At 46.2% G+C, this 22679-nt stretch overlaps 2 protein-coding genes across 2 annotated transcripts in view; both read right to left on the minus strand.

Moving 5' to 3' along the window:
* Nucleotides 1-6666, minus strand: part of T265_12789 (hypothetical protein) — a gene marked incomplete at both ends in the record, with an annotated part of 36384 nt that extends 29718 nt beyond the window's left edge. The window contains 2 exons of the mRNA XM_009165489.1: nt 4240-4310; nt 6418-6666. Coding sequence (XP_009163753.1) covers nt 4240-4310; nt 6418-6664 — 318 coding nt within the window. The remainder of the gene's footprint in view (nt 1-4239; nt 4311-6417) is intronic.
* Nucleotides 6667-18830: 12164 nt separating this feature from the next.
* T265_01402 (hypothetical protein) overlaps nt 18831-22679 on the minus strand; it is a gene marked incomplete at both ends in the record, with an annotated part of 48262 nt that continues 44413 nt past the window's right edge. The window contains 2 exons of the mRNA XM_009165428.1: nt 18831-19063; nt 20428-20534. Of these exons, the coding sequence (XP_009163692.1) occupies nt 18831-19063; nt 20428-20534 (340 nt within the window). The remainder of the gene's footprint in view (nt 19064-20427; nt 20535-22679) is intronic.

Genomic DNA, 22679 nt, shown 5'->3' on the forward strand with positions numbered 1-22679 from the left:
GTCCAGTGTGAGTGCAAGAGCAGCTTGTTGTCCTGCTTGCTTCAGAGTGCGGACATTGAACGCGGCCAGATAGACTGGGTGTCGAGGCTTGAGGACTGATTTGGAGATTCCTGAAGATGTCGGCACCATGTGACGAGCAGATGCTGCACGCAAAACCGGTGCACGACGAACGGAGTCATCAGTCCTAAGTGCTGGGCCTACAAAGAGAGAGTTATTAATGGGGTGGGGAGAGGGGGGGAAAGTATGTGAAGGAGAAAGAAGTGAGACGTCAGCAGTAGCCTGTTTTCGCTTACCCGCCCTGCTGTATGCAGCAAGTAAGGCGACACGGCTGATGGCACCACGCGATGGCCGATGTGGCATGAGTTTATTTGTGTATGTGCAGTTCATGGTTGTACGTGGGCTGTGATACTGCCAGGGCACCCACACCTAGACGGGAGGATGATTAGGGTCCTCAACCAAAGCCCTTGGCTCAAAAGCCTAACCGCAAGGCAGTAGTGTTTGGTGGGGAATGCAAATGCATTACCATTTCTACGGAACAAGTCGCCACATGTTCCAACCCCCAACCTGGAGGGCCAGGAGACTGTGTTCGTCAGACCTCTAACCATGGACCAACCTGGCATGAGAGACTTTGTGAGTGTCGCGGGACACTCTCCAGTATAGCTCAATGGATCGCTGAAATGCGCAAACCGTCACACCACGGTAAGGTCCAGTCTCTTCGTGACCGTCCAGGGTTCTACTAAATAAATCGTCCAGCTGTGATAACCTTTCGGTGCCTAGTTGCCATGCCACCTAAAGGAAGCACGAGGGGTGGGATAATGCCAGGTTGCCAAAGACTAGAGAGGAGAAGTCAAGAGGCGGAGGCCAAGTTCGAAACACAGGACTTCCGGTCAATGAATTCGCGCTCTAACCACTGAGTGATCTCGCCAGTACCTCGTCCTACGTCGACAATGGGCTCTAGATGAGTGGCAGCTGGTAGCCACGATAACTTGTTCAAAGTATCCGACCCAACGGTCGAAGAGTTCTGTAATAAAGACGGTCACTCCACTTCTATCCTTGATGGTTTCGCTCACAGATAGCTTTCGGGGACCGTCGGCATTGATCAAACGAAAAGACTTTTGGGCATTAAAAGCCTTCTGGATCTCTTTCATTCTCTTGCCCTTCCGTGTCCACCAGACTTCACGGTCGTTTCGCATGCTAACTTTCACTTGACGTCTGATAATTCGTCGCTTTCGAGGCAGGCTGGGATAATTCTCTGAGGTTTAAGAAGTGCAATTGTTCAGTTTGAATTTCAGTGCTTGAGTAAGCTTGGCAGTGTCATGCCACGGGTGAAAATCCCAGCAATGTGGAGAAGCGGCAATCTCGTCTGGGTAAGAATTCACATCTGATGGTAGGGCATTCGCAAGAGACTCTGGAAGATAGTTCTGGTAAATTCTTCCTGTTGCCAGGCTATTTTTCTGCACCTGACGAAGCCCTGGAAAACGAAGGGAGAAGCGACACTGGACAACGCGTGGTCGGAATTCATAAATGTGCCCGAAAACGAGCGGCAGTCGGTTAGTGATCCACGGCATTGGTGAGTGAAGGCAATGTGATCAATTTGAGTTCGTGGCCGGCACGCCGTTGAAGGACACCATGTGGCTGGACGACTTCAGTTATTTCGCAAGTTGATACTGTTTGAGAACAGCTGAGGCAACCGTTCATCATTGTCCACACGTAGCAGGTCCAGTCCACGTCTACCTCCTAATTGAGCTTCAGATGCGCTAAGCCTGCTCACTTGTGTAGTCATATCTCAAACAACGACCATGGTATCTGGGCTTTTAGCTAGTCGCAACATGGAATTCAGGGCGTCGTAAAACTTGTCTCTGATGGTACTAGAGTTACAGCCGGTTGGATAGTTAGACAGACACGACAAACGGACATCGATCAAATCTCCCTTGCGAGACTACTTCACAGACGTTGCAAGAAAAACTGCTCAAAGGCGATTATCAAAGAACCTTCCTCCCGTTGACTTAGGAAGGTAACCCCTGCACACCCTACCATAGCAGCCTCTGGATCGCCAGATGTGCGCAGCCGGAAACGAGTGGAGGGTGATTATGTGGTTAGCGCAACCACTGTGCTTGCACCTTGAATTTTTGTTTCCCATACACTGCACACATCAAGGTCAAGCGAGTCCAGTGTGAGAAATTTGAGGAATAAAATTGTTCTACAGAGGGAGACATTCCCACAGTGTAATGGCAGGATTCCAGGTAGGACAGATTTGTCAAAATACACTGGTACGTAACTCATCTTGGTTTTAACGACAGACCTAACTGAATCTCCCGTTTAACCCGATCATTAATTATTCTGCTGAATAATGCGACTCTGATTGGTGTTCGTGGTCTTTCAGTATCAAGCTTTGTTAATTTCGCACGCAGGTTTTGGTCTTGTTGAACAACATGGAAACGTGATCGGATCGGATGAGATCAAGAACAGCACAAATCTCGTGACGCAGTAAGTTTATGTAGCAGAAGGGCGATATTCAACGTTGCACTCACTGCCACTTGTTTATTGTAAGAAACAAAGATGTTTCGAAGAGAGACCACGTGCGATTGATAAAGGAGCGACCAAAAATCAGGAACAGCACAACGTGACGCAGTAAGTAAGTTTATGTAGCAGAAGGGCGATATTCAACGTTGCACTCACTGCCACTTGTTTATTGTAAGAAACAAAGATGTTTCGAAGAGAGACCACGTGCGATTGATAAAGGAGCGACCAAAAATCAGGAAACGTGTTGGTGGCATGCACAGCGGTGAATATGATAAAGGAAAATAACACGCCTAACGACACTCACCGCGAATTGAACTTTGGTCAACAGTAACATATTACCGGTGATGCTAGTCCCGAAATCAGAACAGATTTACCAGTGACAGTCAGGGACACTGGCACTAAATACCCCATAGACAGTGGCCGGCGGAACAATTCTACACAATAACTTCCAAAATCAGCGCAAGCAGTAACAAATTACCGATTCACTAAGGGCTCAACCAGCTAGGTCCGATAAACACTATAAATCACTCAGTCAGTAACACATTGAACTGAAAGCAAAGTTATAAAGAAAAATCAAGGTTTTTATGCGGACTAGGGTTTGAGCAGAGCAGTGTCCAAATATACAAGGCTTAGGTTGGTTCAATTCATCTAGACGGTTTGTTTTGAGTTCGTACTCGTGACGTGATGATATTTCCTTTTGCTAAGTAGGGAGGGATAACGGGGTGATTGCGCCAAAATCGTGTGGCAATAAAATACAGTGATGCCTCTACATCATCATCATCATCATCATCATCATCGTCAGCTGTAAGAGCCGCGTACTCGTCGTACACTGGTTCTAGCTGCCGCAGTTTCGTTCACCGATGATTTGGGGGGAGGGGGGTAGGTAGCTGCGCATTGCACGCGCGAGCTGGTAAATTAGTGCATAAATCCAGCACTGTCCGTGGGCTGTCAAGTGGGGGGTTGGAAAAGGAGCTATGCATTGAAGGCAATAGCTTGTATGCATGAGCGCCATTGAGGGCGCGACTGGGCCATGTCTGAGAAATAACTCACCCTCGATAGATGAACTGATCACACTGCACAGGTTGCGCTGGCTTGGCCACGTGCTGCGTATGCCAGTCGACCGACTTCCTCGAAGGGCTCTTTTCGCACAACCATGAGATGCCTCTACAGCGACCATTAGTTTGTAGTGAACAATTTTGGCTCGTTCTTTATAGAATGGGTTTCAAATATTTTGATTGGAATAAACAGAACAATCTGTTTCACGTACCTCTATCTAATCTGTTCACCCCAAAGTTAAACAGCTAGCGGTAATAACATACTACGATACCTTCGAAGCCACGAACAGGCCACAGGCTACAGCACTCCCTAGTATCCACCTCTCTATAGCGACTTTTTTTTAACTAACCCCGTCAGCAATTGACAGAGGGTGCATTGCAGCAAGTATTAGGCAGTATTTAATTCCGCAACGATATCTTTCTTGAAGATACACATGTATAAATCGAGACGACGATCTGGATTGGGTCCAAAAGTAATACGAATGGGCCAGATTTTAAAAAATCGCCCGAAAGAGGAAAGAGGTTCTAAGAACATTGACGGCGCAAGGCAATTAAAGCGCACTGAAACATCAAAATTTACTTGACCCGTTAGATTCTCTGATAATGGGACAGGCAGTGGAAGGTAGGATACGAAAATAAATAAGAGAAGCAAACAGCTTACCGCGTCATCATCGCGATTGTATTTTGCAATATCTTTCCGTAGCGTTCGGACGAGGATCATAGCAATCACAGCTAAAAGGAAGTGGGAAGCAAGGAGTGCACAAGTGCAGCAATAGTTGAAGGCTACTGAGCATTGCAATGATGGAGTGTGGTTTATTTCAAATGGCGACAGAAAGAAGCAGCGGCTATGAAGCAAAGAGACCCTCAACTACACTGTAGAATGGATCATCTACAAAACTCCTATAAACTACGGTGATCACCCCACGGAAGGCAACTTTGAGGATTTTCGTGAGTGTGGTGATTGGATGGAAAGGGGCAACATTTCACGAAATGAATGGTGCCGTCGTTTTGCGTTGCTGGTTTGCTGTTTTGCCATAGCTAAGATGAAAACGCGTGCTGGCCCCGGTAGGGATCACAAAGGAATGAAGTTTATTTTTTAGAGGTACTGTGCGCACCAATTTGCTGTGAACATGCGGCCGACAGCTAAGGCCTACTGTATTGACGAATCTGTTTGAAGACCTCAGGTCACAAATAAGACTGGTGAATGCAACCCTCGGTCGTAGGTATCAGACGGATTGGAGTGTGAAGCAATCACGTGCATGAGTGTGACTGAATTAGGTCCAAACACGTAATGACTGTATTCGCAAAACCATCTATTCGTAATATTATCTGTTCTTCAAGCCATACTCCGATCCGAATAGTCCTCATGGCCAGCAAGCTCGAATACAAGACTAAAAGGGGATCAAGGTAACTGAGCTTTCCCACCGACGCAGCTAATGAGCAGTGGCTCATCTCGTTTTGGAGAACAATCCAGGATGACCGTCCTTATGATTTACGCATGAAGGGCTACGACGAAGAAAATTTTGAGGAAATGGTACCGTGCATCTGGATCGTAACCATTTCAGCGGTCCACAGAAATCACATTTTATCAAACTGTTTACCGTGTGGATTCTTGGATTCCATGGGTTCGATCTGAAACACAGCTGCAGCAGTTACAATCCAACCCGGTATATGTGATTACCCTATGCCCTATACACTACCTAAGCCACTGCCCCGCTGAGCTGAACGGACGCAGCAGTATGTGCACGTTGGATATTTAGCAGCATAGTCGGACAAAGGGTGCGATGATGATGTTGTGAGTATTTGGATGCGTCCGTCAGGTATGACAGATATGTCGAAACTTCCCACCCCAAAAACACGTCTCTATAAAAGATGCACGTAATGAGTACTCTAAAGTTACGAAAGCACAAAAAATCTTGGCGTCCTAGGTAGGGCGAAGCAACTTCTCTGAATGTTTTAAGTGCAACCTGTCTGTTCTTTATTGCCAGAAAGGACTACCACCTTGTTCAGCGGGAATTGTCCGGAATTGACTTTTATAGGAATTCCTGTACAGTTCGATATAAAAATTTTAAGGAGGCAATAGTCTAAATAAGGGGGTCTTTATGGGAGGATGACCGTAACCCATACGTCTGGTATTAAGTCATACACAGAACCTACGCATAAATTATGGAGTACTGATGGATGTGTAGCAAGACACGACAGTTGAGTGGACACCTATCATTCGAGGGGTAAACGAGAAGGAAGACTCAACTAAGGTAGCAACACCAACTTAATCTGCAAATGAGTGTGTTTTGTCACTTGCGTTTAATTTGGTATCCATGGAGAACATAAGGTTGACGGAAAGTCCGGAACCGCACCTACCTGATGAGCCCCAAGAAGGACGAAACTGTGTCCAAAAACTTTCAGCAAACTTATGAGCAGTAAAGAAAAGCACCAAGTACTTATCCTATTTGCTGTAACCCCCTCTCCCCCAACGGCGCGAAGAAACACGAACGGCGAATGTATTTCTCCAATTTCTTGAAACAAAGCGGTTCCCGGTCAGCACGCATCCAAAATCTTACCCATTTCAACGGGTGACTCAAATACGGTTTGGTTATAGACGTCGTCGTAGGGAAAACAATCAAACAAGTGATTCATCGAGCAACGATAGTCCGAGTCACCGGAGAAACGCCCAGCCAACCTGCAGTAAGATTTCTTCGATCAGTTCGAAGTCTGTACTTGCTTCGAGATACGAAGAACTAAAAAAGGGGCTAGCTAAACCTGCTTGGTATGTGGGAGTTGAGTTTACAAGAGAAGAGGAGCAAAATAAAAGAGAAAAAACAGAGTAACATCGACTTACTAGTCAGGAAAACAACGATGACTAAGGAATTCACAATGGAAAACCAGTGAACCTGACCACCATCTGAACGTAAGAAGACATCCCAACGTGAAGCCCAGCGGATGTCAGACGGTTCCCACATAACTTCGTATGAAAACTGAAGACTCTTTGTATTCTCTGTTATTGCTTGCCATTGGGATGAAGGCAGCGGAGTGCTGGGCTTCTTGCATGCGCCGTTGGACGACGGTAGGTGTGATTCCGATATGCTGGGCAAATAATTCAGAGCAAACTGAATGCCTACCTCAATGGGTCAATCTCGAATCCAACAAATCGGTGTTTGTCACTAATGAATGAGTAACCATAAACTAGAAGCTTACTTGTCTACCGTGTTATACTGAAGCCTAAATCGTAAGTGATTATAAATGTAGGTGACACCAGCTAGATGGATTCCCAGTTTTGTTCCCAGGACATACTGTTTTCCTGTCTCACTAGATTCAAATTTTGTGGCACCAATCAACCCATCGATCGACCTAGGTTGGATGACGTTATGGAGTATGGGGACCTACAGCTGAATGGAGTAATCATCCTCAATAAAGCTCTTGAAGACGGATGCTGACTGTTTGGTGAGCGACTGCTTCTTGCACAAAATCGCACAAGAGACATCTTTCGCCATGTTGATCTCATATGGAGTGTTGACCATGCGATCTCCTCTTAGAATCTCACCTATTGGGTGTTTGAGATGGGTGATGAGTACATACCGATATTTTCCGCCAAATACTCGTGTATGAGAGGTGGTGCACAAAAGTCCAACTCGTAGTATTTGTAGGGAAGTTGGGTCTTTGGACTGATTAATTTTATGGCCTTCGAGCGTTAAGCACTATCAAACAATAGAACCTACTCTGACCTCCAGAGGGTCACCAACTTTAAACTCATTCGGTAACACCCCAGGTATCTCAAGAGCATTGCAATTTACAAGTAAATACAGCCCCCAGAACCAAAACATCCTGTTTGACGCTCACAAGGCCGTGAACAAGCAACGCAATAGAGCACAGCGGCGGCAAGGGAAATCTAGCGCTCCGGTTGGTTGAGAAGATCGGTACTCGCACAATGAGGTTGAATTCTCGAAGGCTGCGACGTTTTCAAGGTTACCACTCCATAGTGAAGAATATCTATATATAATGAATTATTTTGAAAATTATCTACGCAGACGGTTTTCCTCAGTGAGAGAATCCTCCAGACCCTCAATCCCACCGGTGGTGAAAACGTTGCCTAATGTAATGGCGGTAAAACATGAATCGCTTGCAAAGGACAACAGCTGCAGGATAGGCCGCGCACTAGACGCAATTCCACAATTTCTCTGAAACCGTGGTTCGGAAAGAAGAAACTTTAACATAAAATTCTAACATTTGATGGTACGTTTTCGGGCGCTTAGGATCTCTCCAAGCAGCCGCGGTTTCATTAGAAATATCCTAAATGGACTCGGAGTTCACTGTGGGGGCAGAATACGTATTTCAGCGGCTGCCGTGGCTTCTTTCTGTGTCTCTATGAAATTGGTGTGAAATTTTGTGAAAAAGTTGGTTTCTTCGAGGGTTCTCTTAGGCATTGGATTTGGAAGTAATCTTATGACGACGGAAACAGTAATCACACTCATTACGTCTGCAATAACTCAAACTGGAACGGACAGTCAAACCCTGGATATGAAGTTTCATTCCATGGTTGCTACAAGCGTTCCGCTGAAACCGACGACTTCGTCACAGCTTTTTCTTCTTTCATGATGTTCAACATACGTTATATATGGCATAAGGCAAGGTTTGATGTTCACCGATATACCGAGCCACTATAGTGGCGTTAGATAAGCTGCTGAGTGTCAGGGCAGAAAAAGCAGAAGGCATAATAAGATGGCCACTGACTTCAAGTCCTTGCACCTTTTGCTGCCTTTTGCATCATCGTGGACAGGAGGTGCACAAGAGTTGGACATGTTACGGAAAGCTTCCATAGGCAAAGTTGTGTCCGTCGAGGGCGTCCTCTCTATTCTCACTTAATTTCGTGATCAACGAGATAATGCAACGAACGCTGAAATGTCCTCTGGCCCGGTTTTCAAATATCCGGCAAAAATCTCGACGATCTGGATGGCTGTCCTGTTTTCCGAAATCCTGAGGGCCCGGAAATCCTATCAGTCATGCTTCTATTCTGACTGCTTTTTTGTGATCGATCCTAACACGTGTCTCCCACTAACTCGGAATCAGCGGCATTATTATTCAATAACCACCATGAATAAAATTGGCCGGTGTGGTATCGCAGAAGTTTGTGAGAACCGCGGGGATAGCAGGCAGGAACCGGAGAGCCCAGGTTACAAAACAGAGAGAAATACTAACCGGTTTGTGTGCGCATTCGAAATGAACAAATTTTTGCAAGCCAGTGAGAAGGACGTCCAGCATGGAGAAACAATATAATTGTTGGATTTCGCGAAAATGGAAAAACACGATTATTGGTGCATTTGCTAAACGGACGAGAAATTAGAGGGGGTAAGGATTTGGACATCAGAGGAGACGGTGATCAACACACCAAGTCTAATGACCAATGCACCGGGGAGTTTAAGGTAAATAGCTTAAATAAGTCACGACGTAGATGGAAAAAGGTGACTTTTGATCTGGTGATAAACTCTCAAGAACTGATGAGTAAGAAGCATTTTGGTGTGAGCCTAACGTGTCAAATTAACGGTACAGCAACGTGAGAATAGCCTGCTTGCAATGCGCCAAGCGCGCATACGCGTTTTATCCTGGATTAACAAGATAACGAATATGCCCCATCAGGCCTATGAATACACAGGAGACATCTAAAAAACTGGTGACATCTTTCAATTTAAAGGCTAGCGTTGCGATATCTGAAAACAGGCCAGCTGAGAGGTGACATGACGCTGAAGGTTCCGATCGCAAACCATGAGCCAGCAATGCGAGTCAGAACCTACACACTTCACACAGTGCTAATCGTGTGACTGATTAGATGGCCTCGCAGATACGATAACTACACACACTGGGTAAAACAAAAGTGTGCTATCTTCAAATGGGCAAATAATGTTGGGAAACAAGTTGAAGGCTTTCAAAATTTAGAGGTTAGCTCAAAAGTACAGGGAGGTCACGAGCCTCAAATCTGTTCAAGAAGATAATAAGCGCCAGGTAACAGTGGTAGAACGCATCCGCTCGATTGATTCAGGTTTTTCTCAATAGTCGTTCAGGGAAGGACGGTAAAGTAGACAGGAAGCTCATTGCAAAACGATCACCAGGATAATTGGGATAATGGGGCAATACGCAGGTATACAGGGGATGAAATATGCGGAGGGGCGAGAACGCGCTAGCCTACTACAAATAGAGTGGGTTCATGTAATTTGCACCCGAACAGGCTCAGCGAAAAGACGTGTAAATACCTGGTTGCTTGTAATGCTAAAAATGTATACGAGTAAGAACGAAGATAAATCTGGATAACTTTGGTGCTACACATACCTCCGGGTCACCATGGTCAACGCGGTTAAAATGATGCACTTGTTTTTTAGTAGACGGGCTGGTTATACGAGGATGGGAAGCCAATCTGACATCCATTGTGTGGTTGGTTGATGAACCTGTTGCTTTCGAACATTGATATGGTGTGCAGTTCTCTTTCAGATGCCTACATGTATTCAAGAGTACAGCACAGTCGGGTGATACTCCCTTCACTCGGCAAATACATAATTTGCAACAACGATATAAGTTTGAGGGCCACATTACAGTAAACATAGCAAGATTTCAAAATACTGACTTTTTATTCAGACAGCTGTTAGCCGGGGCCCAAGATGCGAAAAACACTATCCGAACTTTCCGCTCTAAAATGAATTGAAACGTGAGAAAACTGGAAAGCGTTGATTCAGGCCCCGATCTAAGGTGCAAATATAAGCACAAAATTTATTTCAAACAGGGTGGTGAACCCTAGACGCATAATACTCTATCTTCGAATGCTTGCGAGTAGAATAAAACTTTCACGCTAAAATGTTGTATTTTATTGCATATAAGTTCGGGCCAAAAATGATCTAAACCAATTTTTATCTTTACGATTTACTTCAATTAATCTCTTCTAATCCTTTTTGCGCATTCGACTCTGAACTTTCTGTGCTGGGGCTCTAGAGGTGCCTTCACACATGTTCGTTGGGAAACGATTGGCTGTATCACTTTCATCCCTCGCGTAGTTTCAGAATGCGTTACTCGAGTGCACGATGCACAACCACGGGGCACTTTTGCGTCTATTCAGCATTCTAAGCACCAACGCTGTTCTTCGTTAATATCAGGTGCACCAAGAAAGCAACATTTTGCATGGAAGCCAAGCGGAAGGTTCATAAACTTGAGGAAGCTGGTAAGCTGAACTTGTTTTCCAAATCACCAGTGCGTTTTGTCTAATGAGGCAGAAAAACATCTCTCAGTCACCACCTATTATCTTGAGCACGACCATAATGTTTCTAAGTGTTTTTGCGATGGGCCTTCGGTAGATCGATGGGATTTTGGTATCAACAAGGTCCTGTCAAAGTATGAAACTTATAGTGGTCTGGATACCTAATGAATTGCTTGATCAGGAATGTCTGGCAAAGAAATAATGATGATAACGCTAGATTGGGTATACAGTAAAAAAGAGGTCAGATGGAACAGACTCACTAATAACTGTTCCATTTTATATAGTTCGTCATTGGCGTGACTTTTGATCTGGTGATAAACTCTCAAGAACTGATGAGTAAGAAGCATTTTGGTGTGAGTCTAACGTGTCAAATAACGGTACAGCGAACGTGAGAATAGCCTGCTTGCAATGCGCCAAGCGCGCATACGCGTTTTATCCTGGATTAACAAGATAACGAATATGCCCCATCAGGCCTATGAATACACAGGAGACATCTAAAAAACTGGTGACATCTTTCAATTTAAAGGCTAGCGTTGCGATATCTGAAAACAGGCCAGCTGAGAGGTGACATGACGCTGAAGGTTCCGATCGCAAACCATGAGCCAGCAATGCGAGTCAGAACCTACACACTTCACACAGTGCTAATCGTGTGACTGATTAGATGGCCTCGCAGATACGATAACTACACACACTGGGTAAAACAAAAGTGTGCTATCTTCAAATGGGCAAATAATGTTGGGAAACAAGTTGAAGGCTTTCAAAATTTAGAGGTTAGCTCAAAAGTACAGGGAGGTCACGAGCCTCAAATCTGTTCAAGAAGATAATAAGCGCCAGGTAACAGTGGTAGAACGCATCCGCTCGATTGATTCAGGTTTTTCTCAATAGTCGTTCAGGGAAGGACGGTAAAGTAGACAGGAAGCTCATTGCAAAACGATCACCAGGATAATTGGGATAATGGGGCAATACGCAGGTATACAGGGGATGAAATATGCGGAGGGGCGAGAACGCGCTAGCCTACTACAAATAGAGTGGGTTCATGTAATTTGCACCCGAACAGGCTCAGCGAAAAGACGTGTAAATACCTGGTTGCTTGTAATGCTAAAAATGTATACGAGTAAGAACGAAGATAAATCTGGATAACTTTGGTGCTACACATACCTCCGGGTCACCATGGTCAACGCGGTTAAAATGATGCACTTGTTTTTTAGTAGACGGGCTGGTTATACGAGGATGGGAAGCCAATCTGACATCCATTGTGTGGTTGGTTGATGAACCTGTTGCTTTCGAACATTGATATGGTGTGCAGTTCTCTTTCAGATGCCTACATGTATTCAAGAGTACAGCACAGTCGGGTGATACTCCCTTCACTCGGCAAATACATAATTTGCAACAACGATATAAGTTTGAGGGCCACATTACAGTAAACATAGCAAGATTTCAAAATACTGACTTTTTATTCAGACAGCTGTTAGCCGGGGCCCAAGATGCGAAAAACACTATCCGAACTTTCCGCTCTAAAATGAATTGAAACGTGAGAAAACTGGAAAGCGTTGATTCAGGCCCCGATCTAAGGTGCAAATATAAGCACAAAATTTATTTCAAACAGGGTGGTGAACCCTAGACGCATAATACTCTATCTTCGAATGCTTGCGAGTAGAATAAAACTTTCACGCTAAAATGTTGTATTTTATTGCATATAAGTTCGGGCCAAAAATGATCTAAACCAATTTTTATCTTTACGATTTACTTCAATTAATCTCTTCTAATCCTTTTTGCGCATTCGACTCTGAACTTTCTGTGCTGGGGCTCTAGAGGTGCCTTCACACATGTTCGTTGGGAAACGATTGGCTGTATCACTTTCATCCCTCGCGTAGTTTCAGAATGCGTTACTCGAGTGCACGATGCACAACCACGGGGCACTTTTGCGTCTATTCAGCATTCTAAGCACCAACGCTGTTCTTCGTTAATATCAGGTGCACCAAGAAAGCAACATTTTGCATGGAAGCCAAGCGGAAGGTTCATAAACTTGAGGAAGCTGGTAAGCTGAACTTGTTTTCCAAATCACCAGTGCGTTTTGTCTAATGAGGCAGAAAAACATCTCTCAGTCACCACCTATTATCTTGAGCACGACCATAATGTTTCTAAGTGTTTTTGCGATGGGCCTTCGGTAGATCGATGGGATTTTGGTATCAACAAGGTCCTGTCAAAGTATGAAACTTATAGTGGTCTGGATACCTAATGAATTGCTTGATCAGGAATGTCTGGCAAAGAAATAATGATGATAACGCTAGATTGGGTATACAGTAAAAAAGAGGTCAGATGGAACAGACTCACTAATAACTGTTCCATTTTATATAGTTCGTCATTGGCCCAGGACAGTTAATAAAGAATAATCCAATAATGGTGGTCCAGAGGTCTTCTTCTGAACAGTTCCCACATATAATGGATTCCGAAGATGGCCTGAAATATTTTGATACCCGAGTTGGCACATGAGACTCGCGAATGACCGCTGCAGGCGCGAGCGAAATCAGAAGGGAGAGTCGAAGCACGTGAGTACCTTTGTATTGCGTGACATTGTACAAGTGCGCGTCCTTGTAGTTTTTCGTGTTCAAGCAAAAAACCATTATGCCATTGACAAAATACGTGGTGTTATAATGAAAGCAAAATAAAGGTACAAAACACCACAAACTCCGTCATGTGGTGTGTGGCAATTTTTGGCCGATGAATTTGGCAAGACCTCGTCCACTCAGTACATATACCACCACTATTGGGTGCGTCGACAGCCTATGTTGCGTAATTGACGCATAGTTAGGTTCTCTTGCAAAGGATAATATGCTTTCGGTCCTGAAGAATCTTTAACTACCGGACTCGAGCCTGTGCTGCAATCAGGAGGTCACTTCAAACACATACGCTTCCCCAGGTGGAAGCATTTGCTGTTTCGACGCTTGTTAGATGCAGTGAACGTCAATGAAACGCACGCTGCAAACCTATTTGGGTAATTATTCTTGGAGTAAATAATGTCTGATTTGTGGATACAAAATTCTACCTTCATTCTCACGAACGCCACATGTGCCGGACGCCCGGTTAATTACGCCTTAGCAGAAATCAAACGGGTTGCTCGCACCCGTTAACTGTTCAGTTCATTCAGCCCAAATAGGAGTGAGCAGTATCGACTGAAAACTTTTGTCATGGAGAATTTGGTGGCATAAACCGATTACCCCCTGCAGCCATTGATGGACCACAGCAGATGTGGACGAAATGGCTGCCCGTTGAACGTCAAACGCGGTATGCAATACCAAACATTCAAGGCCCGGTGGCATTTCAAATGCATGGGTTTACAGGACGACCAGATAGGCCAACTAGCTAACTCCCCTGACCCGTTTGTCTGCTCCAGATGCCTCTAATTTAAGGGTGCAATGCATACCCCGGCCAACAGCAAAGCCCCTCATAACGGTACCCAATCTCCAATGCAGATTGTGAAAGACTACTGCCAGTGTTCCGCTTTAATCGGGATACTCGACGCGAAATTAGAGCGTCTTTCAAAGGCACTGGAGGATCCAGGCGCTAAGAATGCAGCGATCTGGAAGAAAGATAACAAGGAATTTTCTTCACTGAACCAATACTTCGCGATATTCATACCGGGCCCTATGGCTGTGAAGAAAGTAATACACCTCCCTGACGCGGCTAAAAAGACCGCGACAGCGTCTCTAGTGGGCAGGCGCCTAAGGGAAAGAAGATTGACAATCTGGGGTCCATTCACCGGAAGAACCATGCCAGTGAAGCTGGCACCATCAATCCTTAGGAATGTCCTCACCAAGCCCGACAAATCGCTCCATGCAGAATGGTCATGCCCGAAGGGAAGCAAGCGAACGCTTGGATTTCTCGTCACTCTTTCTTCCCCATCTGACGCACAGAAGATCTTGGAGCGAGCAGGCAGCATTCAGAAGGCCAACACAATGGTCGGGCGTCTATCTGAGGATCGCCCTTTAGAGGCGCGAAAGCTCGGTCACAACAGGTTAGGGGTGGAGGCACGAAACAGGCTTCCGCTGGGCACCAATTTAGCCGACCCTAAAATCATGACCAAGCCGATTGTGGTCATGTCTCCCTGTGCTTCCTAAAGAAGGCCGGCGAAACCAGCTGCGTCTCCGGATAGCAGCTTTTATTCGACCACCACAGGCCTCTCGTCCACTAAAGGCAGGGACGCCCTGGAGGAGGCGAAACCCCATGCAAGCAGCGCCAAAGGTACGTGGAGCTATCAACGCCTATCTCCGTATCAAAGGATACGGCTGCAGCCGTGCACTCGTCAACAAAGTCACAGCCTCTGAAATGGACTTAGATTTGCGGGGACAAGAAGCGAAGTCAGTCTCCAGCTCCACTCCGTCAAAAGCGGCCTCTCTGCTTGTGGACACAGGCGTCGCCCAGGACCCCGACAAACAATGCCATAAACATGACTACAGCCATCCGGAAAGTCCCCCGTACATCCAGTCGGCCACGCTGATCGCTGGAGGATTGGATGTCCGCACAAACACGAGAGAAGAGCGACTGCAACCAAACAAGCCACATAAAGTTCGCCAGATTAGAAAACTGCTGGCTGGCTTCAAGGTGCAGTCCTCCGCGAAAACGAGCCTGTTGGGAGTGCCACCAAAATCATTACTTCTTGGTGCCACCACCCAGCGCTCAGCGCCTCACAGAAGCACTTTTGCGGTCAAACCGCGCCAAAACACCTAAGGATCCAGAAAGGCGAAAACTCGCAGCAAACCTTTGACCAACTGCAAATCTGGTCGACGAAAAGTGGGTGCTGAGAGAGCTACAAACAGCATCGCTGGAACTTTTCGCCGATGGGGGAAAAACTTCGTCCCCCAAAGCCAAAATGCCCGAGCAAACCGAGCTCCCACGGAACGAGAAATCCTCGCAGGCGAAAAGCAACCCCAGAAACTACGAAGACAGCAAGCAGACAACATCGCCCCAGAGGTCCCTTTGGAGCCTTGGACTCAAACTCAGACCCGGTGCACAACTGTTAAGTCTGTTAACCACCCTGGTCACTCAACTTTCGGCTCCTCACTCTCGGGGGCACCGGAGACAGTGTTGTAATGCTTGTCCACAAACTGCCTCAGCCTTTTCAACAAACTCGGCGATGTTAAACAGTCAGCTTGTCTTGAACAACCGTCCATAATCGCACTCACAGAGACCTGGCTCACACCAGATGTCTCTGACGCGGAGATCTCGATAGACGGTTACCCTATTTTTCGAAATGATTCAAAACGAGGGAGGGCTGGTGGGGTTGCTCTGTACTTAAATGCGGCCTTACCAATCCCCATTATCCTCTCTGACACCACCCCTCTACCCTTTTGCGATGCACTGTGGGTCCAAATCCCGCTGCGCGGGTCCGATTCTCTCCTTCCCGGCGTGGTCTACCGTAGTCCTTCGAGTCCTTCTGAAGATGACCAGTTCCTCATACAGACCCTTGCGCAGCTCTCCTCCAACTACCACTTCACTCATCTCATGCTGGTAGGCGACTTCAACGCCCCAATGGCCTCCTGGATTGAGCTCCAGCACGTCGAATCAGGCGGACTTTTTGCAGCGGCGCTGTTAGAAGTCGCTCAACGGAGCGCTTGTCGGTGCACCCACCAGATACTGCGCAGGCCAACTACCATTCCTCCTGTATTTGGTCATCACCAACGAAGGGCACTTCGTTGATCAGGTAACAATTAACGCTTCACTGGGACATAGCGACCACTGTGTGCTGACCTTTGATTTCATCTGCTATTGGGCCAGAAATCCCAAACCCCAAACGTGGTTTCGAGACTTCTACCGTGCAGACTTCTCAGGAATGAGAATCTACCTTGAACAGGTCACACTGGGACCAGCTCCGGTGGAAGAAATATACAGCACCATTGTCCAGATTGTTCAGGAGGCTGACGCGACGTTCGTTCCAAAAAAACCGGCACACAATCGGATGAACCGCAGGATGCCAAAAAGTATTCGGCGGCTTGTGGAAAATAGATCGTAACCCATTGTCAAGAAGTTGGTTACAGGGGATGCAGAGGATAAGCTGGAATTTCGTAAAATGCCGGAAATCCGCCAATGGAACATACGAAAACAAGCCACCATTCTGGACCTCGCTCGTACGTACTGTTCAAGTACATGAGATACCGCCGCAGAAACTAGCTATCCACGTTCTCCTTGAGGAACAGAAACGGAGAACCGACAAATGGCCCAACAGTGGTATCTGAGGCTTACAGAGAACACTATGCGTGTCTATACTCAGCCCCAGCGTCCTCGTCACATCCACTCTTGTCAAGGAGAAACTACGAACAGCCCCTAACCGACTTGGTATTCGCGTTGGAGGACATTCAACTCTTGCAAAAGATCAACCCATTCTGCGCGTTGGGGCCCGACGAGGTCCATCCAAGGATCCTGAAGGAAACATCCTCCACACTGGCAACTCATTTACACCTGGTGTTTCGTCAGTCGCTTGACGAAGGCCGCCTTCCCTCTGCTTAGAAAGAAACGATTGTCACGCCAATCTACAAAACTCGTGACTGACTATCGCCTGGCTGCTACAGGCCTATAAGCCTCGCTAGCGCGCCGTGCAAGGTGATGGAACGCACTCTGAAGCGGGCTATCCTAGATCACCTTACGTCCAGCAATCTGATATCTCCAGCTCAACACGGATTTCTCCCAAATCGTTCTTGCGTGACAAGCATGCTCGTGTTTATGGACAGCTAAACCCACGTCAAGGACGAAGGAACCATAACGGATGCCGTATTTTTCGACTTATCAAAAGCATTTGATAGGGACCCACAGGTCCCGCTGCTCCACGAACTCGAGTCTTACAGGACTCAAGGACCACTCCTGTTTCTGACCTACGTCAACGACCTCCCAGACGTTCTTGCGAGCCCATGTTTACTTTTTGCGGACGACTTGGAATCCTGGGTTCCAATGCCAGTGTCCTCCAGTTGGATGTAGACGCTTCCGAGCAGTGGTCGTTGGACTGGCACCTTCCTCCGAATGATGAAAAGTGCGTCCATACGTCGTTTGGGGGGGTATTCAGTGAATGCCTTTGTTATGCATTGTGAAAAGGGACCGGAAAAATCACGAGGATGGATGCCAAAAACATTTGGGCATTTGGGTCTCCTCAAACTTATCCTTCGCACTGCACTGTGAAAAATCGGCCCGAAGGGCATTCGCCATTTTACGGATGGTCCGACACACCTTCTCCCGTATTATTCGCACGGACTTCCAAACGTTCTATAGGGCCTGCGTCAGACCGCTCCTGGAGTACGCCAACCGAGTTGTCTACTCAGGGCGCACGAAAGACTTCACCCCCATTGAGCGTGTCCAGAGGGCCGCTACCAGAATGGTTACCGGCCTCAAATCCGTGGATTGCGAAACGCGTCTCGCGATGCTTGATCTCTTTCCCCTGGAGTACCGTCGCCTCCGAGGGGACCTAATTCTTACCTATGCCCTGTTTGAACAAAGCTTGGCAAACAGGTTTTTCACCGTTGACCCAGAAAACACACGGCGAGGACATGGAAAGAAAATTTTCAAGCTCAGAGCACACACATTCATTAGACAAAATTTTTTCTCATTTCGCGTAGTAGCTGCGTGGAATGACCTTCCTCCCTAATTCTTACCTATGCCCTGTTTGAACAAAGCTTGGCAAACAGGTTTTTCACCGTTCACCCAGCAAACACACGGCGAGGATATAGTAAGAAAATTTTCAAGCTCAAAGCACACACATTCATCAGACAAAATGTTTTCTCATTTCGGATAGTAGCTGCGTGGAATGACCTTTCTCTGACGGTTGTCCACACTCCTTCTAGAACCCAGTTTAAACACTGTTAGACATTTATTTATGCGAATCCTCGCGCTGGCAAGCGTAGTGCCCCGCGCTGAGAACATAAGGAGCAGTGCTACACCCTTTTTCACTTGTGCCTTTCAGGTGAACGACAGCCACTGACCGACAAGAACAAAACCGACCCGGGAATCTTGGGCAAAAGCCTCGATCCTGTGTATCAATCCGTGAATCCGTGAATCCGTAAATGCTGACAGGGTGTGTAGTGTTTGACGGCAACGTCTTGTTGTGCAACTTTGCTGTTTGAAGAGCTCCCAGGAATTATGTATGCATCATATAACATCCACGTAGTTTTGATCACAGACAATGCGAAAAGGCGGCACATATTCCACCCTATGGCCCTACTGCTAAATACCGTAAAGTTGTCATCACCACCAGCGGCAGCTTCGGTAACTGAATGGAAGCTCAAAAGAAGTTTACCTGGTGGTAAAAATGAGGAGGGTAGAGAAGGATAGGTTCACCTATCCCTACAATGTTGCACTGCATTGGGAGTCGTTCGAACTGTTGTGTTAAAATAAATAACTGTAGCGCTAGCTACGCTGACCCACTAACACCGCGTTAGTCAGATTCGCAAATATGTGCATTTTGAGCTATTCTGTTGTTTTGGGTTGATGTGCTTCTAACGAGTCGTGCGTGTTTCTTTCAGCCACCCCTGCTCGGAGCTTATAATGTGAGCGTGTTACGTATGGTCAGACAGCTTGACCTGAATTCCCAGTGGCAAATTAAAGCCACACATATGAGCTAAATTTTAAACCGTTGCGCTTTATCGTAGCCCAACGAGAACTAGCTAGAGCTGAATAAAGGTCGCTTGGGAAAAAACAAGGAAGCTGCCGTGCATTGTCGTGGATTATTTCGACATTATGAGCGCAAATGGCAAACGCATGAATGTACACGACCCGAAGGAATTCAGGGAGGATGGTACCACCAACAAGTCAAGTGGTCGAACGCCTCAGATGCTCTTTACTGATTAATTATACCACAATTCTATACCTTGTTGCACGGTTACACAGTCGTACAACAGAGGGCACATGATACCCAATTATTGTGCACAATGATGACAACCAAAACGAGGTACTCGGAGAAACCGCCTATTCAAAAATTGTTCTGCAGTAACAAGACACAGTTTTGGCGCTTTATTTTGTGGTTATTCTGTATTGGAATGAACAGAACGTTGAGATTGCCACAATTGTTTCCCCTCCGTCTGTTTCAAACACAGCACCACGAAATTTCCTACGACCTCAAGCATTTTTGAGAGACTATGGAAGTGAGCCGCTGCTGAAAACTTAAGCACCGGTTCCAGTCCAGTATGCGGCAAGGACAAACCACCGTCCAACCCTGGCCTGAACGAAGTTAGAAAGTCTGCTCCTCTCCCAAACCCAGTACCAGTCTATCACTCGTACTACCACCGAAGTTCATCCGAAGTGATCTTAAGCTCTGAGATTCCTAATAAACTCGACCCTAAAAGCCTGGTTACGCTAGGCCCAGTCAACATCTCGGCGAAGTCTGCACCCAGTTCGCTTGATCAAAAAGCACTTTGTCGAACATTACGGTACCATGGAACAATGAAGCTGCAGAATCCCCTACTGTTTCAATATCAAACCCACAAACGCCAGCTGCAACTTTAACTCGATGGCATTGACTTGCTAGAACTCGCTGTTCCGTCCTTGTTAGCCAGAAAATCATAAGATTATTTGAACTGGAATGCAAACCCTTCAGTTGTGGGTATTAGTGAGAAGCTCAAGACCATGATAACGTACCGTGTCTTGTGGAAGTCAGTTTTAACAGCATAAATGACGTGAAAGTTGTGTTGCTGGCCGCCTGTACTTTACGCCAAACTTCTGCACATCGTACATGTTGACGCATTCTATGAAGATAAGGATTAAACGCGCTGAAAAGCACACTGTACTAAATTCGCCAGTAACAGCGTGGCGATGTCCAGATACCGCAACTGACCGTCCCACACCGGATAGCTTAGTACTTCCCGTAGCCCCTTAAAATCACCAGCTTATTAGCCATTGACGCTCCGTCCTCATTGCGAGCAAATTCAGAGGCACCGAGTCGTGAATCCTGAAGGTCACCCTACCATCCATCCACCTGGTGTCCCAAACTGGATTGACATGTAGTTGTGCCGGTACAGTCCACAGAGAACACGCTTTTGCCCAATAACATCGTGCGTGTATACCAAAAACTTTTAAGCCCAAGAAGACGCTGCATTGTGGCACTTTCTTCTTGAAATATTTTGAAAACAAATTCATGACAAAAATTCCTCTGCATTACCTACACCGGTCTAGGGAAAACAGGTTACATTGGGGGTCCCTGTTCCACGATAGCTCCGTAACAGTATCCACGTATTCTCCTTCTTAGTTGTAAACCCATATCCTGCCTTAGACTGAAACCTCAAAGCAATTTCAGAAGCGTGGCGGATTTTTGACGTACTGGATTTATGAACCATAAGACCAGAACCGTTACTCTTAAGACGTGGGAGCAAAGTGGATTGAGATTCAGTCGTTCTTTACTGCCAAAATAAGCTGAAGTTTGGGGTTTGGCACCATCATTTCCTACAGTTAACAGCTAATCTCTTCTGCATCCTTGCTCTTGCATGAAAAGGATAGATGACTTCATTTTTTAGGAAAATCTCCTGTTGCCTACCATTTGGATTGCAGCCAGCCTGCCTTTCTTGGGCGACTCTAACAGTCCTTTACTAATGACTTGATTTCGCCCTTGAGGACAAACTTTCGGGGATAATCCACCAGGTGACATTTTTCAGAAAATGCTGCTTCCGGAGTGGCACTGGTTTGGTTGGATAAGGTTTGGAATCACAAACCGAGGGTTCATCATAGGCAACTGGAAAGAAGACTTGAGCAACAGGATTTAAGTAGATATAATTTACTAGAACTTCTACCAGACCTTGAATTATGTGCATCACCTCACTTCAGGTGACAAAACTAATCACGCGAAAGGTTTTGGACCCACGAGCGCGATGAATGTAAAACAGTCCAATATCCCGAGACCACTGACTACTCCAGGAAGTATTGTAGCGTCCAACTCCAAGGCCGACTTTTGTAGCGCTCCATTAAGCTCGGTGTTGCATCCAGTAATTTGCCTGTCCTTTATAATTCGTTTACTTGGCAGCTTGTCATTGTAAGCTAGTTCATTTGATGAATATATCAGTATTTAGAGGTGTATCTGGGTGTACCCCTGCAGTTTAAAAGAACTTAAAGTGGCATATCCATGGCTTGATTGCTTTTTAATGGTGAGCATAACACATCCTTCCCAGCAAGTAACAAACCTCTTGAAATTGTTTCAATAAGTGACACCTCCCGACAACTGTTGTCGTTGAAAAGCAAACCAGAAATTGTTTTAGAAGGGCTTGATAAACAATCGGTAGTTTTTATTTGGGCAACGTTTCGCTTTTGACACAAAAGCTACATCAGGCCAAGTAAGCAGGTCATCAAATTGGCCAGGTTATAAGGCAGACGGGGAACCAATCGGCAAGTCAATCCTCTTCGGATTTTTACACTAGATCCGTGCTGAGTGTCAATTAATGGCTCTTGTCGGTTAGCGAAGTTGTCAAAATCTTGCTTGGTGGATTGGGGGGGGGGTCAAATTAATTCTGACCGGGTTTGGTTCATTAATCTTCCGCTTCAGAGTTCTTCAGTTAGTGATTCACCTCGGTTGCCACTGGTTGATTTTTCCTGGTCTTTGTGGGGTCGTGAGTGCTCCGACAGTTTGATTTGAGGGGGCTGAAGTCAAGTGAACTTCAGACGATGACCACTCTTCCTTCTGGTGACCCCACACCAACACGTGTCAGCTCGACTGATCCAAAACCGTCCTCCACACGCTTGCCAGTTCCACACCTATTGTATAAACACTGGGGTGCTTGGCAATTTCTACTGCCTCGGCGATCAGTCTGTGTGGCGTGGACCGTAGTCGTCGCCTCAAAACCTCAACATTTTCTAAACCTATTTTGTGTTCCGTGTCGAGCGCGTGTTCCGCAATCAAACCAGGA

Source organism: Opisthorchis viverrini (assembly GCF_000715545.1).
Source record: "Opisthorchis viverrini unplaced genomic scaffold opera_v5_15, whole genome shotgun sequence".
NCBI lineage: Eukaryota > Metazoa > Platyhelminthes > Trematoda > Opisthorchiida > Opisthorchiidae > Opisthorchis > Opisthorchis viverrini.